Raw genomic sequence first — 20959 nt, 5'->3', positions numbered from 1 at the left:
CATAAGGACTGCTCATTTGCAAACACATTCATGAGTATTTAGAGGAGGATCGAGGTCTAAGATATGAACAGCAACAGGGAAATTCACGTTTGGACTACAGGAACTTTTTTTAATGAGGTTCTTTCCCTTTGAGCTCTTTAAGGCGCCCCACATGAAAGAAAGGATCTGCCCAAGTTGCATCAGGAATGCAGACCTCGTTTTCCAGCCCCAGGTCATCAGGTGTCTGCCTCCAATTTGCTTTGTTTGTGCACCTTGAGAGCTGGCAAACTGGGGGGGATCCTGACACGTTGGGACAAATTGTGTTAGGAGTGCCAGGTGCCAGCTTCCAGCAAAGCCAGCGTTTGCTTGTGAATGCCCAGTAGTGATCCTGGAGGATTTCCCTCCAGTCCTCTGGCATCGTGCTCAAGTGGAGTGGAGACTTCCCTACATCATCAGCTGGGGTTGGGAAGGCAGGAAATCCCAACGGAATCCTCGCGGTGTCTGATCGAGCTGCAGAACTCATTGCTGCAGGATGGTGCCGAGGCTGAGAGCTTGAATGAGGCTGAAATGGGGACCTGAGAGCAGCAGATACCAAAAACCAGCCTGTGATCATCATAGCTGGGAATGGCGCGGGGGTCAGGGAGCAGATTGAGGGGTGCAGGGGTGCCTTGATGGAGGGGCCACAACATCAGAAGGACATAAGATATAGAAGAGCATCCAGTAGAGGGCTGTGAAGGTGGGGGAGGGTCTGCAGGGTGGGACAGGTGAGGGTTTGTTTGGTGGGCGGTGTGACTGGATGATCTCATAAGTCTTTTCCAACCTTGGGTGTTTCTGAGATTCTGTGATTCTGTTTGGCTGGAGGACAGGAGGCTGAGGGGAGGTCAGCCGGGAGGGCGAGGGAAGGAGGAATTGAAAATCAAAATCAATTGAGAAATAAGGCAGAAAAAGGACTAAAGCTGCCTCAGAAGGAAAATCCTCCCCCCGCCGCCTCCCTCCTCTCCCTCCGCCGGAAGCAGGAAGCGGCCGGCCCCGCCTCCACCGCGGGCGGGAGGAGCCCGGAGCCGGGCGGCGGAGCGGGGTGAGGCCGGGGGCGGCGGGGCGGGCGGGAGCCGTGCGGCGGGGGGGGGGCCTGGGCCTGAGGGCCTCCGTGGGCCGCGCGGGGCCGTGGAGGCGTTTTCTGCCTCTGTTTATTTAATTATAACGATTTTTATTTATCTTAAAGCCTGGACGTTGGCTCGCAGTCGGCGGTGGCCGCGCTGTGGCGGTGGGATGCAAGGCCTCGTTGTGGGCACGGCGCATCCAGAGCCCAGCGTGGAAATCTTCCCCTTGCGGCTCTGTGTCGGGTTTTCCCCATAGAAGCGGCCTTTCCCTTCTCGAGGTTTCTCCCGCAGCGCTCCTTGCTCAGTATTTCTCTTTTTGAGGCCCTCGTTCCCAGCCCTGTGGGAGCAGAGCTGGCTTTGGTTGTTTGCTGGGACGAGTGGCTGCTGCCCGTCACCAAACGGAACCTCGAGGGCTGGCAGAGTTCATCGAAAATGGCACAGAACGCCTGGATGTTGTGCTGGGGAGGCCTGCCCTGTGAATAAGGCCCGCCCCATGTGCGTGTTGCATACAGTGGCCTCTTGTTGTTATTTTCTCAGCCTGGTTGTGTAGGAAGGAACATAATGGATTGTTATTTATATATATATTTTTAAGGCTTTGTCTGTTCTCAAAAAGGTGTCTTCAGTAGTGTCTAGTGTCCTGGCTGAGGATGCAGGTTGCTGTTGGGTTTGCCAAGGAGTTACGCAGGGCTTTTCAGTGCCTTGTAACTCACAGGGGTTGTTGGCAAATGTGCTTGCTCAGAGCTGAATACAAAGGTGGGGGTGGAGAGAACTAAGATCACAGAATGGCCTGGATTGAAAAGAACCACGAGGGTCATCTATTTTCAACCCCTGTGCCATGTGCAAGGTTGCCAACCAGCAGCCCAGGCTGCCCAGAGCCACGTCCAGCCTGGCCTTGAATGCCTCTGGGTTTGGGGCATCCACAGCCCCCTTGGGCAACCTGTTCCAGTGCATCAAGATGTGTCTCAGCAGTTTACTAGAGCAGGATGCTTCTGCTGTTTGGAAAGGAGGATGCTGCTGTTTGACAGCATTTCTGTAGGGATAAATGTGGAAGCAGCTCCAGGCAGATCCAGCAAGCAGAGGAATTCAGCACTGGGAGCTTCACAGGCAAAAGTTTTGGCACGTAGGAACAAGAGGAAGCGAGATAACCTGTCACACACTGGTTGCATTGTCAAGGCAACTAAAAGCTGAGGGGGAAAAAAAGGCACTTAATATCATGCAGATGTGCTGGCTCTTTATTACATAAATAAAAGAGTTAGTAAAGCAGTGCATTGTTTTTATAGAGCTTGAGTGCACTCCACCTACTCTGCTGACCAGAGGAAAAGGTCCCTGCCTTGGGGAGCTTACAGTCCATAATGATGTATTGATCCAAACCTGCTTCTGGGCAGCTCTGCCAGCCCGTGAGGCTGCTCAGGTAGTGAGATCTAGGACAAATGTTTGCCCGAAATGGAGGGAATGGTGGCAGAACAGGGCTGGAAGCTAATTAACCAGGCAGTGCAGTGCAGTATGTTCTCTTTGTGTGCTCTGAGTTCAGTTTTCTTTGTATTCTTATGGTGTTTCTAAAGCTGTAGTTAAATATTTGACACTGCTGTTGCTGTAACATGATGTGAAGTGTCTGAGTAAGGTGTACAGGCAGCTGCTGACTAAACAAGGTGGGACTGTTCTTCAGCAAGATGGTTTTCCTGATCTGATTCACTGTGTGGCCACGTAAATGTGCAAGAGCAGAACGTGGATGTTCTTGGGATGAGTGAAGCAGTTGCAGAAGCTGGCAGCCCTGCTGGTTTTGATCTGTTTTGTTTTTCTCTGAAACAGCATCCTAGCATTGCAGAAAAATATTACAAGTGCTGTGGTTTGAGTTCTGGTTTGTAGAAACCCACAGTTTGGGTTCTGTTCTGTGCAGACAAATCTGCTCCTCTGGGTATTGCAGAGCTCTGCCTTTGTGGCAGACAAGGGGAGCAGCAGAGGAACAGATTTCTTTTGCTGGTGTCTTAACATTCACCCTTCATAGGGTGCATTCCTACAAGCTTCCCTTTGAAATCTCTTTGGGAAGTCAGTTGCCATCAGGTGCCGTTTAGTGTCTGTCTGTAGCTCACAACGCAGTTTGTCCTGCCTTTCTGCATGTGGGTGACCTGGAGGCAACCCCTCCGTGGGACACAAGGGTTCTCCTGCCTGCAGAGCACGCTGCTATCTTATTACTGTTACTTAATAATCAGTTGGCCTGGACATGAGGTTGCGAAAATTTGAACCAATTGCAATCTGTTGAACTTTACCCTGTGCATACAGCTTGTTTCCCTGCCTTCCTCTTATTGCTGACAGGGTATTTAATGAAAACAAATCTATGTTAAAATAAGCGACTACAATTATAGAGCAGGAGAGCTTGGCTTGGCTGCTGTCTGTGGTGATCAGCTTTTAGTGCTGGCTCTCGTAGTCGGTAAGCAGTCGCTTTATGGCATGGATCGTTTGGAACAGATGAATAAATAGAGTTTCACTGATTTCTGGGAAGTTCTGTTCATTTACACAATCTGCAAATCTCCGCTGCTTCTTTTGCTGTTAGGAAATTTTGCTGCTGCTTTCAGTGCCCTTCAGAGCACTATCTTCATACCGGCCCAGCAGAGATCAGGACTGCAGCTGCCTTGTTTCTTTGTGTTCCTGGGATCTTTCTGCACCTGCTGCTGTTGAGATGGGTGACTGCAGTGTGCTTTCTGTAATGCATTGAGTCTCTCTCTCCACAGGGATTTTTCATTGGAGGCCATGGAGCTTTCAGCCAACGAGCTCAGCATCTATGACAAGCTATCAGAGACAATTGATCTGGTGAGACAGACTGGGCACCAGTGTGGGATGTCAGAAAAAGCCATCGAGAAATTCATCAAGCAGCTCTTGGAAAGGAATGAACCCCAAAGGGGCCCTCCCCGCTACCCTGTCTTAGTGGCCATCTACAAGGTAAGGCATCTCTGTGCATGCACAGCACATTTGAGGCTCTGAATGCTCTTACCTGGTGTAGGGAGCCTGCTTTGGCAGGGGGGTTGGACTTGATGATCTCTGGAGGTCCCTTTCAACCCCTGCAATTCTGTGATTCTGTGAATTTTTCCCTTTGCATCTGAGCCATTTGTTTCCCATTGCGTTTTCCAAGTTCTTTACTGAAGAAGATGTTAAGCATAGCTTTCTTCTTTCCTCCCATAAGCTGGTTTGAAAATAGAAGGCAACCGACTGAGATTTGGAATTACTGGTGTGAATTGAAAGTTGAACATGTCAACACCTCCCTCTCCTTAAATTATTAAAGAACAAAGTCTTTGGATTGATTTTTCAGGCAATGATTCCAAATGCCAGCACTCAGTGGAAATGTGAGGAAGGAAGGAGATTCTCAAAGTTCAGGGTTGTATAACGAAGGCATCCAAGTTCTGTTTCTGATTCTGTCCTGAGCTTCCACCCATCTTTATTCTCCTCCTAGTCTACAAAATGAACCTGCTGCCATGGTGCTCGATGAGAGAAAAATGCTTGGAGAAACTTAACTAAGAGATGCTGTAAAAAGCATTCCCAAGTAGGGGAAAGGATGCTATGCTGATAAGTAGGTAGGAGATGTTACAAGTGTAAAGAACTTCTCAGTGGCATAATGTTCAGCTGTCTTTGCAGAATCATCACAGTGGTTTCCACTTAGAAAAAGTAATCATGCTGTTATCTTCCCTTCCTATAAAAGCTGTAAAATGAGGCTGGAGAATGGGAAACCGGGGACCTGAACTTCCATCTCCTCTTCTGGATTTTGCTGTTGGTTCACTCTGACTTTGTTGGGGAGAATGGCATGGTGTCATCTCTTGAAGGCTTCTTTGGGATTGTGTGGGGGAGGGAGCTGGCACCACCTCTGCCAAAACGCTTCAAGGCTTGACAGATGTTTGCAAAAAGCTTTGAAAACCTCGTGTAAGAGGTATGGAGGAAGCGCAGGCTTTCATTTGGTGAGGTGGGAGGAATCTGAGCCATCTGTGGATGATCCTCTTTGCTTTGGTGCTGGGTGAACAGCAGCACTGAAATAAATGGACAGAGCTGTGCGGCTCTGTTTTGAAGGCTGCTTAATTTTGGTTTTGGATAGCAGTGAAACCGAGTGACATCTCTTGTATGTGAAAAGCACCACAGATAAGTGAGGACCCACAGTGGAAATTTGGAGGTTCATCCTACAGCGCCCATCCTCAGCATTCAGGTGTGTCCTGTGCTGAGGACACATCAGCTCACTGCAGTGTAATTAATTACGTGCCTGTTTGTTCTTGCAGGGCCTGCTCACGCTGGGACTGGTCTTGCTAACTGTGTACTTTGTGATCCAGCCATACAGCCCGCTGCCACCCGAAACTCCACTCTCCAGAGCCCACGCCTGGGGCTCCCTCATCGGCCACATCCGGCTGCTCTCTCTCCCTATTGCCAAGAAGTACATGCTTGAGAGTAAGGAAATCATTTTTCTTCTGTAACAGAAGCCTAGAAAGAAATACCGACTTAAATACCATCCACACAAATCACTTGAGTGTCTCCTTGGGCACCAAATGCGATATTGGATTGACACCATGGTTTTCCCTTTTCCTTCCACTGCATTTAAAAATAGCATCCTGGCTTCTAGCCAGGGCACTTTCCCTTCTATTCACTGGGGCTGAAACATATTTTATCTCTTCACTTCATGATTTCCTTCTTGCACATTCTTGTTTTCTTGCAGTTCTTGGAGCCACGGTGGGATAGCTATGCTGGGTAAACGTCACCTTTAGGCATACAAAACCAATTTGTGTTCATATTTGTGTACAAAGTGTGGAAACCTCCAGATGTGACCTGGGCTTAAGAAAAAGTAGCTTTTGCCAAGTTGCATATTGGGAAAGGACTGTGGGCCTGAGAGCCTACAGTGTTCACAGCAGCTAAAGTAACATTAGGTACGGTGTGTGTGAGGAAGCTGGATAGATCTGTCACGAGATGGTGCTGTCATGGGAGATGGTCATAGCAGAAATGGGAAAGTGTGAGTATTTCTCATTCCCACTTATCATTTCCACTGACTTAGGCTAGCACCTGGCAAAAGCATGGGCTCTGTGAGTTATTTTCAGCAGGGCTGTGGCACAGTGCTGATTGTCTGTTGGCTCACTGTAAAAACAAACTAATGTCTGTGCCCTCGGGTGGTTTATATTTAGCATGAGCAGCTCATTGTGTTGGAGCTCTCTGTTTGGGTCTGACCTTCCTGCTGTAGCTAAAAATGCCTCCCTGAAATGCCAGCACCATTCTGCATTCTCTCTGTGTCTCCCTGTGTTCCCCTGACGTGTGGCTGGCTGTTCATTTGGATTTGTATGGGTGGGCTGGGATATTCCCACTGTTTGCTTCCTTCCTTACTCATTGGGATCTCTCGTAGAGAGGAAAAAACAAAGGTGAAGTGATGGCTCTGATGGCCGTTTGACACTTCTTTATCCCTCAGATCAGTTCCCATATGAAAACTAATGCTCCCACCCTTTGTGTCTTCAAAGCCAACTCTATACCTGATGGCCTGTTATGTGTCAGTGTGTTTACGTGGGTCTGTGAACACCCCTCTGCTTCTGTATGCGGAAGGAAACAAATGGAGACTTTTGTGCCCAGGCCTGGGCTGCTGATGTGAAAACCAGCTGATCAGAAAACATCCAAAGGGAACGTGAGGTTCTGGGAATCAGGATGTGAGGTGGTTGTTTAAATGCACAGAAAATCCCCCGTGCCTCCACGAGTTCTGGGAATCTTATAAGAGTAGGGGATCTTGTAAGCAGGCCTAGCACTTTCCATTTGTATAGAAGACACCATGCAAGGAGTCTGCGCTGCAAAGGAAGAACACAGCCCAGGGACTCTTCTTCTGTTCTCTGAGTTGCTAGATTAATTTTTAGAAGGAGCTGAGGCTGAAACCTCTTGTGCTCAGGCACCAGTACAAGTCCAGCTTGGGCTGTTCATGCTGAAAGCCACCCCTTAGCAGTCTGGAGGCCGCCCTGGCCCACCGGCGGTGCTGGCGGCCTTCCCTTGGCCACACAGCCCAAAATGGTGTGGACAAAGCCCAGATGCAGCCAGGCTTGTGTGGGTGGCTCATTTCACTTCCTCTGGGGCCGGCGGGGGGCTGAGGTCTGGGGCTGTGCTGTCCCTCCTGCGCCTGCTCTGGAAGCAGTTTTCCTGTTTGCTGGTTTGCAGGTTGGAGCCTGTTCCCTTGGTAGACGTGGGCTGGGCAGGCAGGTTTCCCCAAGAGCCCTAAATCAGTGTGATGACAGCACTTTGAGGTGAGCAGGGGTGTGGGATGGCTGCTCCCCCTCCCTCCAGCTCAGGGTAACCCATCTTCCTCCTAACCTCCATCCTAGTCCCTTCCACCCCAGGAGCCATGCTGTGGATGACAAGGGCTGCCTGTGCCAGTGGCTGTGGGAAGACCTTTGAGCCTCCACCTCGCAGCCAAAGCGAAGAGTGCAGTGTGTGCAAAGCTGTGTCTGTTGCATTAGGTTTGTAGGATTGGGTCCAAAGTAAATTTCCACTTTGACTCTCTTTCTCTTCTGCTCCTTGCCTTCTTTATCCCTCAGATCAATTCCCATATAAAAACTAATGCTCCCACCCTTTGTGTCTTCAAAGCCAACTCTGTATCTTTGGGTTTGGCCCCTGTGCCTCTGTTTCAGCTGTTTTCCCAAGGTTAGGAACCCAGGTCCCTTTGGTTGGGGTAAGGTTGTACACAAATGTGGTTTGCATTTACTCTTCCTGAGCTCATGTTTGTGCAGAGCTTGTGAAAACCCCAGTGCTGGGTCACACTGCCTGCTCTGGGCAAGGTGGGTGCCTCTCATCACGTGAGCATTTTGCTTTCTGCTGGACATCTGAGTGCCTCACATTGCGCCTATCCCCAGGGAGGTGGGAGATTTGCTGACCTTTGGGGTCTGTGTTTTGTAAGGAACACTGAATTTTGAGCAGGCATTTGGGTTAACACAGGATTCCCAGAGAAAGCAGGGCCTGTGTAACCTGGATTTGTTTCTTTTTTCTGAATGTTCTGGGATGGAGAAGTCGCTCTACCTGTGTTTCAGTTCTCTCCCTTCAAAGTTGGGCTATGAATGCTTCCTTTTCCCTTGCAAGTGTTGGGAGGAAATGCAATGAACTCCTTGAGTGTGTAGTAATAGGTGCCAGGTGAGACACTACATGTTTATCTGTGCTCCTTCCCTTTGTGATGCAGTGTGACATCTTTATAGTTCTTTTGATATCTAAATATGAATTTAGGTGTCGTATTGGTAACTGTTCCCTGCCAACCACACAGAACAAGGATTTGGATGAGCAGAGCATGAATTGTTCTTACATTATCTCATATATCTGCCAGTGTGCTAAGTCCTTGCAGCTCACAAACCTTGGTCAGTGGTGAATAGGCTCTCATCCAACAGTATGACCATTTACAGGAGTTGTTTCCAGCATGTGGTGACCTAAAGGAATAGCCAGCTTTGCTTCTAATAACGAGACCCTGTCCTGACCAAATGTATCCAACACAGTTCAAAATCAGCTGCATAAGTAGCTGCTCATCGCCTCAGAAATCAGATGCAAGCATACATGTAGCTCAGGGTTGGAGAAGTGATCCTGTGCAGTTATTCCCAGCTGAGAGATGACTCCTTGTGTTTAAAAACTCCCTTTTGCATAGACCAGAAGGGCTAGAAAACATGTTTGTTGGCTTTATTCATAATCTGTTTCAGAGAAATGGACCCTGCTAGAGGAGCTGTGTTTAAGCAACACCTTGTAAATGGCACGTATCACACTGGGGGGCTGTCAGGTGCCTCTGAGAGCAATTTGTGGGGATGGGTCACAGCAAGCTGGGTTACTGGGGCTGCTCAGCTGGGAGAAGACAGCAGCCTCTGCCTCTTGGCTGGCTACCTTCAGTTTGGCTCCAGGCTTGCCTTGGCGCCTGGCCAGGCTCTGGCTTCTTTCTGGACTTAACCCTTTGCAGGCAGCCTGTGATGGGCCAGCCACTACCAGATTTCTCTCTGTTCCAAGTTTGTTGCCTTCCCCCCTATTGTAGCCCTGCAGCGTGTTTATCCTTGGCTCAGCTCCATGCAAAAAGGGAACATCCAGCGTGCCTGTTTTACCTGAGGGAGAGGTTCTGCTTCCTGAGCTCAGCGTGGGCATAGAATCTAAGCATTCAGTCTGCCTTTCTCAGGAGGTTTTGCAGCCCACACTGCATCTGACCTGCTGGGTTCGCTGATCTGTGAGCCCAAGGAGCGTGGATCTGCTTTGAATGGAAGCTTTGAACAAGAAAGCTGCTTGGGACATAAAGCAGGGTCTGATTTCTAACTTGCTCATCGTAACAGACTAATCACCATACTGCCTTTCTTTCCTGCCTTCAGCACAGCCCTCTCATCTTGCTTACAATGGATCTTTTTTTTTTTTTTCCTTCCTAAAGAAGGTGCATTTTGTCTGTTCAAGCTCTTTTGCTCTTCTATCTGTGCAGACAGTCATGTTCCCACTTCAGGAGCTTGTGCATGTTGAGGTCTGTGTGAGCATGGCCTGGGTTGCAGACAGGGCTTGCCTCCATCCCCTTTCAGCTGCCCATTTATCTGATCTGTGTGCATGTCAGCATCCTTTTATAACACAGCCTGAAGCAGACCAGCAGACACCTGTGTTGGCTCATTCAAAGGAGGATGAAGAAAAGGCTGATGTTGCAGTGCAGTGAGATGCCAAGCTGTTTTCAAATGCTGCCTTACTTTGGCCTTGGTTCAGCCAGTGGAATGTTTATTTGGATTTCCTGGTAGTAAACTCCCAACTAACTGCCAGTCCGGAACATGAGGAATTCTTCCTGTTGCTTTTGTATTTTGGTGTCTTCAGAAGTTCTTGTTTCCTTGTTTGCCAAGTGAATTCCCATTTTGGTTTACTTCCCAGCAAAGAGGGATTGTGCCATGTACAACCTGTTGCAGGGGCAGAGCTCTGTGCTGATGACTTGGGCATGTCAGACCTTCTGCAGAGTCAAGTGTCAGACAGCTGGAAGCAGCTGAGAGGAATCTGCTTCAAAAACATTCTGTTCCTCCAGGCCAGACACCGCCAGAGCAGCACAGGGCACAGAACCAGAGGTGCAGGTTGTGGTGGACTTTCCTGACAGCTTCATCCCTGCCTTCAGTTTTGTATATTGGCAGGTGAAGATTTTTCCTGGAAGTGATGCTCTTTTGTCCCACAGGACTGTGAGTTCCTCCTGGGCTGGGCTGAGCAGACTTGATTTCACAATGGCTTGTTGGATCAAAATAATTTTTGTGCTTGATTGAAGGTTGACTAATCACCCTTGGGTTGTTTGACCATTCGTTACCCATTAGTGACATGAGAGAGCAGTTCTTCAAGCTGTTGATTTTTCTCTCAGTTTTATTAAGGCATTTACTTGTAGCTGTTATTTTGTTGCTAGCTTTTCCTAAAAATGCTACAAAGCAAGCTGGGAGTTACTTTCTCCTCCAGGCATAAATATGTTCAAAATGGAGCTACAGAAGTGTTCAGTGTGAGAAGGAGGTGAGGATCTTGTGCTGAAGTTGTGTAGTGTACATTTAAAACCTCACCGTGATGCTTTCCTTGACCAGGACTTCTACACTACAACTAGCAAGTATTGTTTATGACTTATTTGGGAACCTACCAGTTTAGCCTGACTTCAGATTGATTTATGATTGATATATAATAATGAATTGATGTCTGTGAACTCCTTCAATTTTTTAAAATATAATTTTAACTTCCCATAAAGTCTGGGAGAGACAGTGATAAGCTTGCTGCTGAAGGAGATACGAGCTGTTTACTTGAGGAGTGTGTATCTGTAAGTCTGCAGAGATCCCAACACAGCTGGAGGCCATTCTTGACTCAGAACCAAGGACAACCTGACCACAACCTGGTGGGGGGCCAGCAAGCTGTGTCCACACCTGCAGCTCTGCCTGCAGAAAGGTTTATGTTTGCAGCACTTTGTTAGGGTCCGAAGCTGCCCTTGGCTCCACGTGTCTTCCTGGAGCAAAAGCTTTCTCTGCCAGATGGTTTCCCTCTGACCCACTGCACTAGCAGACTGATACTGGCCTCCTATGTGGACCCTTAAGAGAGCAGGGCTGTTGCTGAGGCCTTGCTGCTGCTCTCACATCTACGTGGGCAAGTTTCCATGAGTTTTGTTGCTTCAATGCGGTGGGCAGAAGCAAGGCCAGGTCTTCTCAGTAACCTCAGGAGATCCGATGTGATCGTCCCCACCCTGCATCTCTGGGGCTGCGCACACACACCCCTCTGTAGATCTAGGGACAGCCAAAAAGCTTGGGAGATCCTCTGGAAATGGCCAAGTAGGGCGGGGCGCACATGTTAAACTGATTGTAAATTGAAAATTATTTCTCTGCACAGTGGAAAGTACAGCCACGAACTGCTGCCAGCATTAATCATAGACGTGTTTTAAGGGAAGTTATCTCTTCATCTGTGCTATGCTGGCAGCTGGAAGTCCACAGCCCTGGTGCTGCTAGGACCTATCCAGGCACAGGGCAGAAGACAGGCCTTGTTCTGCAGAGCTAACGAAGAACAAAAGCAGATGTTGGGTGAGTGTGATCAGTGGGGAGCTGAGGTTCTGTGTGACAAACCGAAAGCTGCCCCTCCGAGGGCGACGAGAAAGCACAAGTGCAGAGGAGAGGTTCGCTGGGACTGGCCCACACTCGTGTCACGTAATGGGTAGTGGAGTGTGTCACTGCTACAGCTGCTTCCCTGCAGCCAGACTCCATAGGGATAGCTGCACACGCCCAGCACTTCAGTGTTTGCATGTGAGTGGATGGGACCGTGGCGTGACGGCTGCGTGGAGATGGAGAGTGCATCTTTCAGGCTGTGTGAGCACAGGCAGTTTGCTTGGCTTAAACCAAAACAATCCCCCAGGGTGTCTGGGCAGGGTGATAATGTAAAAGGAATGCAGGGAGTGTAATCGAAAGGGAAGAATAAGCAGCCTTGGGAAACCTCCTGCTCTGGTCCCCAGTGTGCAGTTGCGTGCCCTCTCCTCTATGTGAGGTCCCATCTCCCTCCCTCCTTTGGAAGGGCAGGCCCTCCATGCTGTTCATACTTGTCATGCCAGTCACACGCGTGCTGGTGCACAGACTAACACCCTCAACAATCAATCTAAAAGATTAATTACCAAAAAAAAAAAAAAAACCAACAAAAAAAAAGAGTCCCACAGTCCCACTTGCAGCATTTGAAATGCGTCTCAACTGTGCTCTGCTAGGGTTATTCATGGGGAAAAGAAATAACCTCCTGAATCAAGCAATTGAGAATGCAAATATCCCAGCCTGGCTCAAAGGAGGAATCAAGCTCTGTACTGTCAAAGCTGATTAGCATCCAGCTATGTGGGGTGCTGCCTTGAGACCTGGGAGAGAATTTTGGGACGTCTGAGCTTAAAGCTTTGGGATGAGCTCTGAGTTTTGCAGAGAAACAGATGATAGTGGTGTTGCTCTCTGCATCATGACAGACTATAAGATATGTTTTCTTGTTCTCTTCTGGTGACTGCCCTTCCTCTGGAGAGATCTTTCAGCCTTTTGTTTCTCATTGCTGACCAGCTGTTTTTTGTGAGTTGAGTTTTTTGTAGTAAAACCGAAGCTTTCTACAGCCAGTGGAACAAAGATTTTCTTTTTTCTCTTGTGAGCAGGGGAGGGAAAATGCTTTGGAGCAGTTTCTCATGGGAGCGGGACTTCTGCTTGCAATCAGGTTTTTACACTCTGTTTTTCCTTTTTACTCCTTTCCCCAAAACCACCGTGGATGCTTCCTCCAGCAGGACTGCAGATTGCATCCTGATCCCTTCCCATCCATATCGCAGCAGTAGGGTGGGAAGTTGCAGCATGTGTGGTTTGATTGGAAATATTCAGAGGAAAAAAGCAAAATGAATCCCAATCGTCTCCTCCTTGCAACACCCCCATGAGCCTGCAGCCCCCCGTAACGTTGCTCTTTGTCTGCTGCAGACATCAGAGGGAAAAACGAAGCAAATACTTTGCTATTAAATGGTATTCATCAATTATGAGCTGTAAGCAGGAGTGTGAGCGTGGCTGGATGCCGCAGTCATAGCACCACGCAGGCTGCAGGCCTGAGGAGCTGCTGTGCATCACTTCTCAACCATTTTGCAGGCAGGCTGCACTGTCTCCTCTTTCTCTCTCCTGTCTCATCCGCTCCGTTTCCCTGGGCGTTCTGCAGCAATGTCCAGGAGGCATGAGCTGTTCTGACATGTGCTGGCACTGCAGGGAGGGCTGGGCCTGCTGTGAAGACAGATCTCTGGACTCCTCATATGAGGCATGTCCAGGGCCTCGGGTTGCCCCGAGCCACCCTGACAGATCAGGTGTTTGGGTGGATTTGCTGCATCTGCCCAACTTCACGTCTCCCTGTAGGATTGAGGTTGTAACGCCACGGCTGTCGCTGCCACTGAATCAGAGCTGTGCCTTCCTGGCCTGCTGGCTGCAGCTGTGGATCCCTTAACACAGAAATACATGGGATGTTCAGCAGTGTTTCCCCTCGTCCTGTTTGTTCAGTACTGCAACAAGTCACTTCTGTGAGGATTTACTTGCTCTCCTGGGCTGGGCTGCAAGTTGAAGGAGGGAGGTGAGCTGTAGATGTCAAGTAATGGTTTCACTTAAAACCTGTAGTTTTGAAGATATAAATATGTGCAGTGTTCACTGCAGGCCAGTTCAGCTAGTTTCTGAAGCTTAAAATGGACATGGCAGTAGTGCAGGGGGAAATAGGCGAATTGTTGCATATATTGCCAACATTTTCCTGATATTGAGACTTTTCTCCCCATTTTATCTTCAAGTCAGTGCATGAGAGGAAGGAACACATCAGCACCACGTCTTGCTGAAATCCCACATTTCCCAGCAGCATCTGCACATCACAGATGGCAAACTTTGCCCAGGACAGAGTCCTTCTGAGCTAATGCAGATGGAAAGGGGAGGGTTGTGGTTTCAAGGATGTGTTAACAGGGTCTGTGGCACCAACACTGACTGTTAGAGTTACTGTTTTCAATGTGCAGTTCTATTTTTGTCTTCTAGGTGTCTTTTTGATAAATGTTTGGATTGTTTTGAACAACTTACAGGCATTGGAAACTCTCCATGTTTCATGTTAGGAATAATGAGTTTATCATCGAGTTTTATCTCCTTTCCGTCTCGTTTTTGGTCTAATTAAGCTCATTTCTCTTGTTTCCTCTCAAGAATGCCAGGACTGGTGGGCAGCAGGTTGCAGACAAAACACTTCTGCACTTCCTGCAAACTGCACAGCATGTTCTACTGTGAAAAGCCTTCAGATTGTGACAGACATCGGGGAGCTATCAGAAAAACTCCAGAGGTCTCAGCCTTTTCTAACCAAGGTAATACCTGGATTCGAAATTCATAATTAATTGAGGTGGAATGTACACCTAAGAATACATTTAGCCCAAATTTAAATGTGTCAGGAGGGCAAAGAGCTGTCTGCATCCCTAGCAAGTTGTTCCTCTGATTAATTACCACTGTGGTTGGACACGTGGCAAACTTGGTGGCTGTCACTCTTGGATGTTCTTCAATAGATGGAAACAGGAGAGGGGAGAAACCCTCAGTGCAAGGCTTTTTATTTTGTTTCTGTGTTGTTTAAGACAGGACAATCTCTCTCATACGAAGAACTAAAGCACTTTCAGTCCCAGGATCCTGAACTGGCAGAGATTATCATAGAAGAAAATTCACCTGAATTGTGGAGCTGCCTCCCAAGACAGAGCTTCCCATTTTTCCTTCCTTGGTGGGTCAAAGATGAAACCATGCAGGTGATGGATGTGTCCATCTGTGCTGCAGGGCTGTGTGTCTGTGTGAGCTCTCAGGAGCTTGCTAGTTGCACTTTAACAGGAGGGAAGGGGAAGAGGTGTGGGTGACAGACTTGTGTCTGCCTGCTGACTCTGACTTGATCCAAGCAGAGTATTTATGCACTAAAATGAAGCTCTGCGTGCTGTGGCTTCATGCATGATAAAAATATCCCAGTGACTGCTTGGTCCTGTTCTTCAGGCCATGTGTTAATCAGCTGGGCGGTGGTCTGATCACCTGTGGCAACTGATTTGCATGTTTAATAATCTCTGGAAAGTCCTCCACTGTCTCTATTGGCTGAAAAGAGGTACCATGACTTTTGCAAAGTGCCAGGGAAGCCTGCAGGATAATTGGATAATTTGAAGGGAAGAGGGGAAGGAAGTTGTTTAGATATCCATGATGTGTTTGTTCCCTGTTTATGTTGTCCTGCTGCACGTACTAAAAGAGCTTAGGTCAAGAATCTGGGAAGACAAATTTTACTCCTAAGTGATGTTTGTGCTCTTAGCTTCTCTGGTCTGCCCCCACATCCCCATCCGAAAACAGACTGGTCTGCCAGCATCTGTGTTTATCAAGGATCAGTGTTAGTGAACAATTTTGTTCTTGGAAGTATTGTCATAATGTGATCTTTCTGTAATACAATGTTCTTCTTGTTGGGCTTTTTTCACTTATTTTTTAGGAACAGGTCTGTGAACAGAACTCAGATTCTGCAGGAATTTTTCCCTACTTCCTCTTTGCTGTCTTTCCCCAAGACAGTCTCCCTAGAGAACTGCTTTCTCATCCGCCATCCAGATTTGGGGAATAAGGTGAGAAATTCATCCTGGAGCCATTGTCTCCCTGACTGTGAGTTGTCCTTCAGAAGCTCTCTAGGCCTTTGGGGGATTTGCATGTCTTCAGTTCTTTCCACTGCTGTGCAGTGTGGCATCTCAAGGTTGCTGTACCCCCCAGAACTGGAGAGAAAGCATGTTGTGTCTACTTATGTGCTGCTGGGACACCGTGTCCCAGACCTCCCTCAGCAATAAGAAATGCCTATGGGGTGTCCCAGCTCCTCACATGGTCTGTGTGCACAGTTGGGCACAGTTCACTTGAAGGCACCTTTCTGGGAGTTGTTCCTGGTAGTAAGTTCTACCTGTTTTGGGGTACCTGCAATGGGGGCACATCACAGAAATGAGTGTTTCCAGCCTGATCTTTGTTTCCATGTGAGTTTCGTGGAGGAACTGCCTTGGGAGGCTTTGCTTTGGTATCTGAGGGAGCAGCAAACCTGTAGTTTGTGCTGCCTCACCTCGTTGCAGGGCAGTAACTTGCCCTTGTTCAATCAGATTCAAGAAAAGCTGGCAAGGCTTGTGAAATATTCTTCTCTCTTCCTAGAGCTACAGTTTGCACAGCCTCTTTGTTGTTGGAAGTGGACAGCTCACCCTGACTGTTGTACCTCTGGACAAGTGCAGAGGACACTGCGAGATGTTCAAGGTGGATCTGGAAGCTGGAGATTTGGGTGAGCAGCTGTGCTGTAATCTGCAGGCTCTGGGAGCTGGGTTTTTCATAGCTGACACCTTAAGGATGCAGTGTGTGCCTGCAGTGAGTATTTGTAGCAAGACAGAAGCATGGTGATTTTGGGCTGGAATTCATGGCCTGGACTACAACTGCATGCCATGAGATGCTGAGTGTAAAGATTGCTAGAACTGAGCTGCAGGGGCTGCACAAGACACAGTGCTGTGCTGGGTGTTACAAACTGAGGGCAGGGGCTCAAAGAGCTTCTGCGTGTCGTCTTCCCTTCGTGGGAAAGGCAAGCAGTCGTTAGGCATGAATTGAACTAATGATGCTTCTTCATTGCATCTCCCAAAGGTTATGCCAGCACGGATTACTGGACGATGAGCTTCGTGGCCAAAGGGACAGAGCCAGCTGTTGTTTGTTATGGAGCTGCTAGCTAAGGACTGTGGCATAGGAAAACAGAGCTACTTCCAGGGCAAGAAGACTTTCAGCTTTGAAGCCAAGGCAACATCTTGAAAATGATAGAGTGGGGCAACTGTGACAGGCAGCTTTGCCACCCTGCATGTTTACAGTGTTAAAAAATGACTGTTGTCCTGACCCTTGAGGTAATTCTTTGCCTTTTCTCAGATGTATTTTTGGAGAAGCTCAAGCTATTTATGACCTTTCCTGTCCCCTCAGGTAAGCTGTGGGCTGGCAGCAAGGGTTTTTTTTTCCAGGAGCAACAGAAGGGTTTCTCAGGATGAGATTAATCTTGTGTCCTTTCTGGATTTATGGCACTTCTGAAACTTCGAGGGGGGGAAGAGGGAACATTGGGAGTGAAGGCTGTGTGTGTGACATTTCTGTATACATTCCTCCTGGGGAGGAGGCTTGAAGCCTGCCATGTCAGGCCATCTCTAATAAGGGAATGAATTGACATATCCCACCTCCACCCCATCTCTCACACGTGTGGCTGCGTGCCTCAGCAGTGCGCCCTGCATCGCCAGCCTCAGCTCTGTGCTTCTGGGCTCCCACAAGCACTGCAGCCTCAGTGCAGAGAGCCTCCCTCACCGCACCATTCTTGTACCAAATGAATCAGTTCAGACCTCTGTGATCGCTCTCCTGCAGTTCTCCCTCAGCAGGCTGGAGGTGAGTCAAACTGTGACTCTGCTTTCTTCCCTCGCTTCTTTCCCTACGACAAAAATGCAGGTTTCTGTGAGGTGCTGAGAGTGCAGCAGTGGTTCTGTTTGGAGACGGGGCTGGATGCAGAGAAGCTCTCTGCAAGATCATCTTCTGATTGTGCACCTGAGACGTGGGGGTTGTGTGATTGCTTTCATATATCCCTTGCTTTGAGGCACTGCCTGTGTTCCCAGCCCAGGCTACCTGTGGGAGCACCACAAATTTTCCATGTCCCTAGCTTTTTTTTGTTTTGTTTTGTTTTGGCATCAATTTCTTCCAGACCTGAAACTTTGTCTTCAGAATGAATGTTGGTTTTTCCTGAGTCTGTTCCAAGCTGCCTTCGCATGCTTCCTGTTGCTTGAGCAACTGCTTTATCCAGTGCCCTGAGAGAGGCTTGGTTTCAGTGTTTGCAGGCTGCGGATGCTGCTGTCCCTTCCAAGTTTGATCCTTTGGGTCTGTTCCTGCTGCTGAAGATCATTTACAGATGTGTCAGGCTGAACTCATAGGCCAGGGCTGGGGTTCAGGACATACTCTCACACTTGTTAATATGGAATTGGGAGGGGTTTTGTTTGAAAGCAAGTTAACTCCGTTCTCAGGAGCAAGAACCTTTTCCTCTGTAAATATTTTAGATATACTTAAAGTGATAGATTGGAAAAATGTCTGCCCAGCCTTTGTTTTTGAACAAGAGCAGGCACATGGGAGCAAATGTCTTACTAATCTCATTAAGGGCTGACGGCAGCTGCCAAGTGGGATGACCACGTCTGGCTCCTGCACAAGGACAAGGCAGAGGACGGTTCCTGCTCCAAAGAATGTAGCCTGAGAGAATTTAGTCTGCATCACAAACATTTCTGTGCATAACCCTTGTTTTTCCTCCTGTAAGCTAACGAGAACAACCCCAGCACTTGTGTTAGTCGGAGAGTTTGGCCTTTCACACTGGACCAATGTGCTCCAGGTCCAATAGAACTGAAGGAGGCTGACTCTGAACAGAAAAAGGCTAATTTAATTTGTAGTAAAACATTAAAGGGAATCGGATTAACCAGACTACTGTTAATATTGTTGATGCTTGGGGTGTGTTTTACCCTTGTGACACAACATGCAATCTTGTACATGCCAGCACACACACACACACACACACACACACCACCCCTCTCCCTCTTCTTAAAGCCTGGATCTTAGTTAATGGAAATTCAGGAGCTCAGTGATGCTGGAATTAGGGCCCATGGAGTGACTGTTGCTATTTACGCTTTTGGCAGCTTCTCAAGTCAAATTCAAAGGCTGACAAGGTTACCTCACCTCTCCCTGTTTTTGTACCTGGTCCATTTCTGTAACACACGGGTTGGAGGTGCCCGTGGAAAGGAGCTGCTGGGCCCATTGCTGCTGGGATGGAGGGCGATCCGGTGATGCTGCTGCTTCTAAGCACCCTTGAATGAAGCTTCTAAAAGAGCTGCAGAGACAATGAGCGTCTGTGAGGTGCCTGCATTTGGAGTGTCACACTTGTGGCTGTCTGGATCCTTTGGGAAAAAGCAGAGAAAATGGATCTATTTATGTTGCTGTTTACACTGGGGGAAGGGGGGACCCTAGGGTAAGTTTGTGCCTACTTAGCAAAAGTGCTCTCACGTGTTGCTTCCCCACTGCTCAGTGTTACAGCTGGTTGGCCAGGAGATGGTGGATCTGGACTTGTTGGCAGATTAGCTTTCCAAGTGCATTTTATGGTCTCTGCATAAAGTTTCCAGATCTGTGTCTAGGTGATACATTGCATATGTCCCAACCTTACTCCCTTTGGAGTTTACATCATTTGTTTTTAAACTTCCACTATATTTTCTCTTCCTTTTCCAAGAGCTGTAAGGAATTAGCTGCTAAGCAGAAACAGGAGGGCAATTCTCTTGCTGATAAAGAGCTGATTTTGGCCACGGCTGCTGCCGAGTGCAGAGCCTCAATCTGTAGTGCAGCTTCTCGAGTAGCTGCTGTTGTCAGCTGCCAGAGGAGCAGTGCTAACACCTTCCACATTGCAGCACAGGCAGGGAGCCGGGTACCAACAACTCGGAGGTGAGGCCAAAGTGGCAAAATTCAGATGGCCAAAAAGAGGTTTGGATACCTTGGCTGTGTGGCTGCAACTGAGCCCCGGCCATCTTCCATATCTGGGGCTCTGGCTTCACAGAACCTCACCTCATCTATAGAGCAGGCAGCTCCTAGCGAGCTGCTGAGCCTGGTGCAGAAGTGAGGGGAATGCATCTGCTTTCCCAGCTGTCAAGAGATTGCAGCAACAAATGTGGTTGGATGTCTGTCGTGGTCTCTCTTGCCTATAGCTTTGTTTTGGCACCTGTGCACCCTGTTTTGGGTAACAGCCCACTTCCCATCCTGGCCAGCCCGGCGGGGTGCTCAGTAAATGTGTGCATCCTTATTCTTAACATTTCCGTGCTCTTTGCCTGTGAGCTGGTAGAGAAGGGACTTGTATTCACCTGACATCCCTGAGGTTGCAAAGCTTCTCCGAAGTCACGCCAGCCACTGAGAACCTTGTGGGCAGAAGTGTGGAAGGGTCGTTTCTCTGCTCCTCGAGGTGGAGAGGTGGGATGCTGGACCTCGGGATGGTTGTGCTTTAAAGCTGGTTTCCAAAAGCAGGGTCATTGACCATTGCTCTGAGTGCTGAACTCAAGGAGTGTTGTTTCCCTTCGGTACCAGGAAATCAGCATCACTTCTAGGGGCCAAGCTGACAGTTTCTGTTGATTGTTTTCTGTCTCTCTCTGCTGATCCCAGCATCCAGCTGCCTTTGCAGCACCCTGGAGAACTTTCTAGGCTCAGGTTTCCTGGGCCTTTGGCTTCTCTTGCTGCAAGGATCTGGCAGGGAGGCTGGTTGTACTGCAGGGAGCTGGGCTGGCTCAGAGCACCTCCCTTCTCTCCCTGGTTTTGTAGCAGCAAGCCCAGCTCACGGCGTGGGAACTCCCTAAGTGAGAAGAGGTGTCCTCTTTGCAAATTCTGTTTGTAGAGCCGTGTGTTTTCCCCTTCAGGAAACTGAATCTCATAAAGCACAGGTTTCATGTCCTGCTGAGTTAAATAAGGGAGATGCTGGTCTTCCCCTTGGCTTTGAAGATTCAAACCAATGGTAGGTGATTTATTCTTTGTGCTGTCGCTTTGTAGGGAGGGGGAGGCAATATAAAGGCTCAGGGGTGCAGGGAAGTAAAGCTATACATGCATAAAGACTGTTTCAGTGCTGAACATTATAAATTCAGTGGTGGATTAAAAGAAAAAGAATGTAAATATGCAATTAATGCAGAATTTTATGGATGGTCATAATTTAATATATTGAGAACTCTGTAAATACTTGGGAAAAAAAAAAGTCTGTAAAGTGTGTAAATAAATGAGATTTGTATGTAAAGAAGAATAAAAAGAAAAGTTTTTACTTTTTGCAATGAAATGCAGTGTTACTGCACCTCTCCCCCTTTCCTGATTCTTATTTTCACGTCGTGTCTCAGCCACTGAGGGGTCATTTAA

General features: G+C 48.2%; 1 protein-coding gene and 1 long non-coding RNA gene across 4 annotated transcripts; both read left to right on the top strand.

The window, feature by feature from the left end:
• Nucleotides 1–937: 937 nt before the first annotated feature.
• On the top strand, nt 938–20882 carry CUNH6orf89 (chromosome unknown C6orf89 homolog). Of its 3 annotated transcripts, none has more exons than XM_052698037.1 (8): nt 938–1057; nt 3809–4016; nt 5336–5501; nt 14216–14370; nt 14632–14771; nt 15507–15633; nt 16196–16319; nt 16670–20882. In XM_052698037.1, exons 2-8 carry the CDS (start codon nt 3828–3830, stop codon nt 16753–16755), a joined length of 987 nt encoding a protein of 328 aa, XP_052553997.1. In that variant the 5' UTR covers nt 938–1057; nt 3809–3827; the 3' UTR covers nt 16756–20882. The 3 variants fall into 3 exon arrangements, with proteins under 3 accessions (XP_052553997.1, XP_052553995.1, XP_052553996.1); XM_052698035.1 differs by lacking the exon at nt 938–1057 and adding an exon at nt 1263–1574; XM_052698036.1 differs by lacking the exon at nt 938–1057 and adding an exon at nt 3272–3507.
• Nucleotides 5510–7574, top strand: LOC128087984 (uncharacterized). The gene is made up of 2 exons (XR_008210100.1): nt 5510–7318; nt 7397–7574. It is a non-coding gene; the product is annotated as an uncharacterized LOC128087984 (long non-coding RNA).
• Nucleotides 20883–20959: the final 77 nt, after the last annotated feature.

This window comes from Tympanuchus pallidicinctus, unplaced genomic scaffold (assembly GCF_026119805.1).
Source record: "Tympanuchus pallidicinctus isolate F22 unplaced genomic scaffold, pur_lepc_1.0 scaffold32, whole genome shotgun sequence".
NCBI lineage: Eukaryota > Metazoa > Chordata > Aves > Galliformes > Phasianidae > Tympanuchus > Tympanuchus pallidicinctus.
This window is presented reverse-complemented; position numbering and strand designations above follow the sequence as displayed.

Coding starts and splice junctions, on each gene's coding strand:
- CUNH6orf89 (XM_052698035.1), top strand. Junction 4,017..5,335: donor TCTTAGTGGCCATCTACAAG/GTAAGGCATCTC, acceptor TTGTTCTTGCAG/GGCCTGCTCACGCTGGGACT. Junction 14,772..15,506: donor TTCCCATTTTTCCTTCCTTG/GTGGGTCAAAGA, acceptor CTTATTTTTTAG/GAACAGGTCTGTGAACAGAA.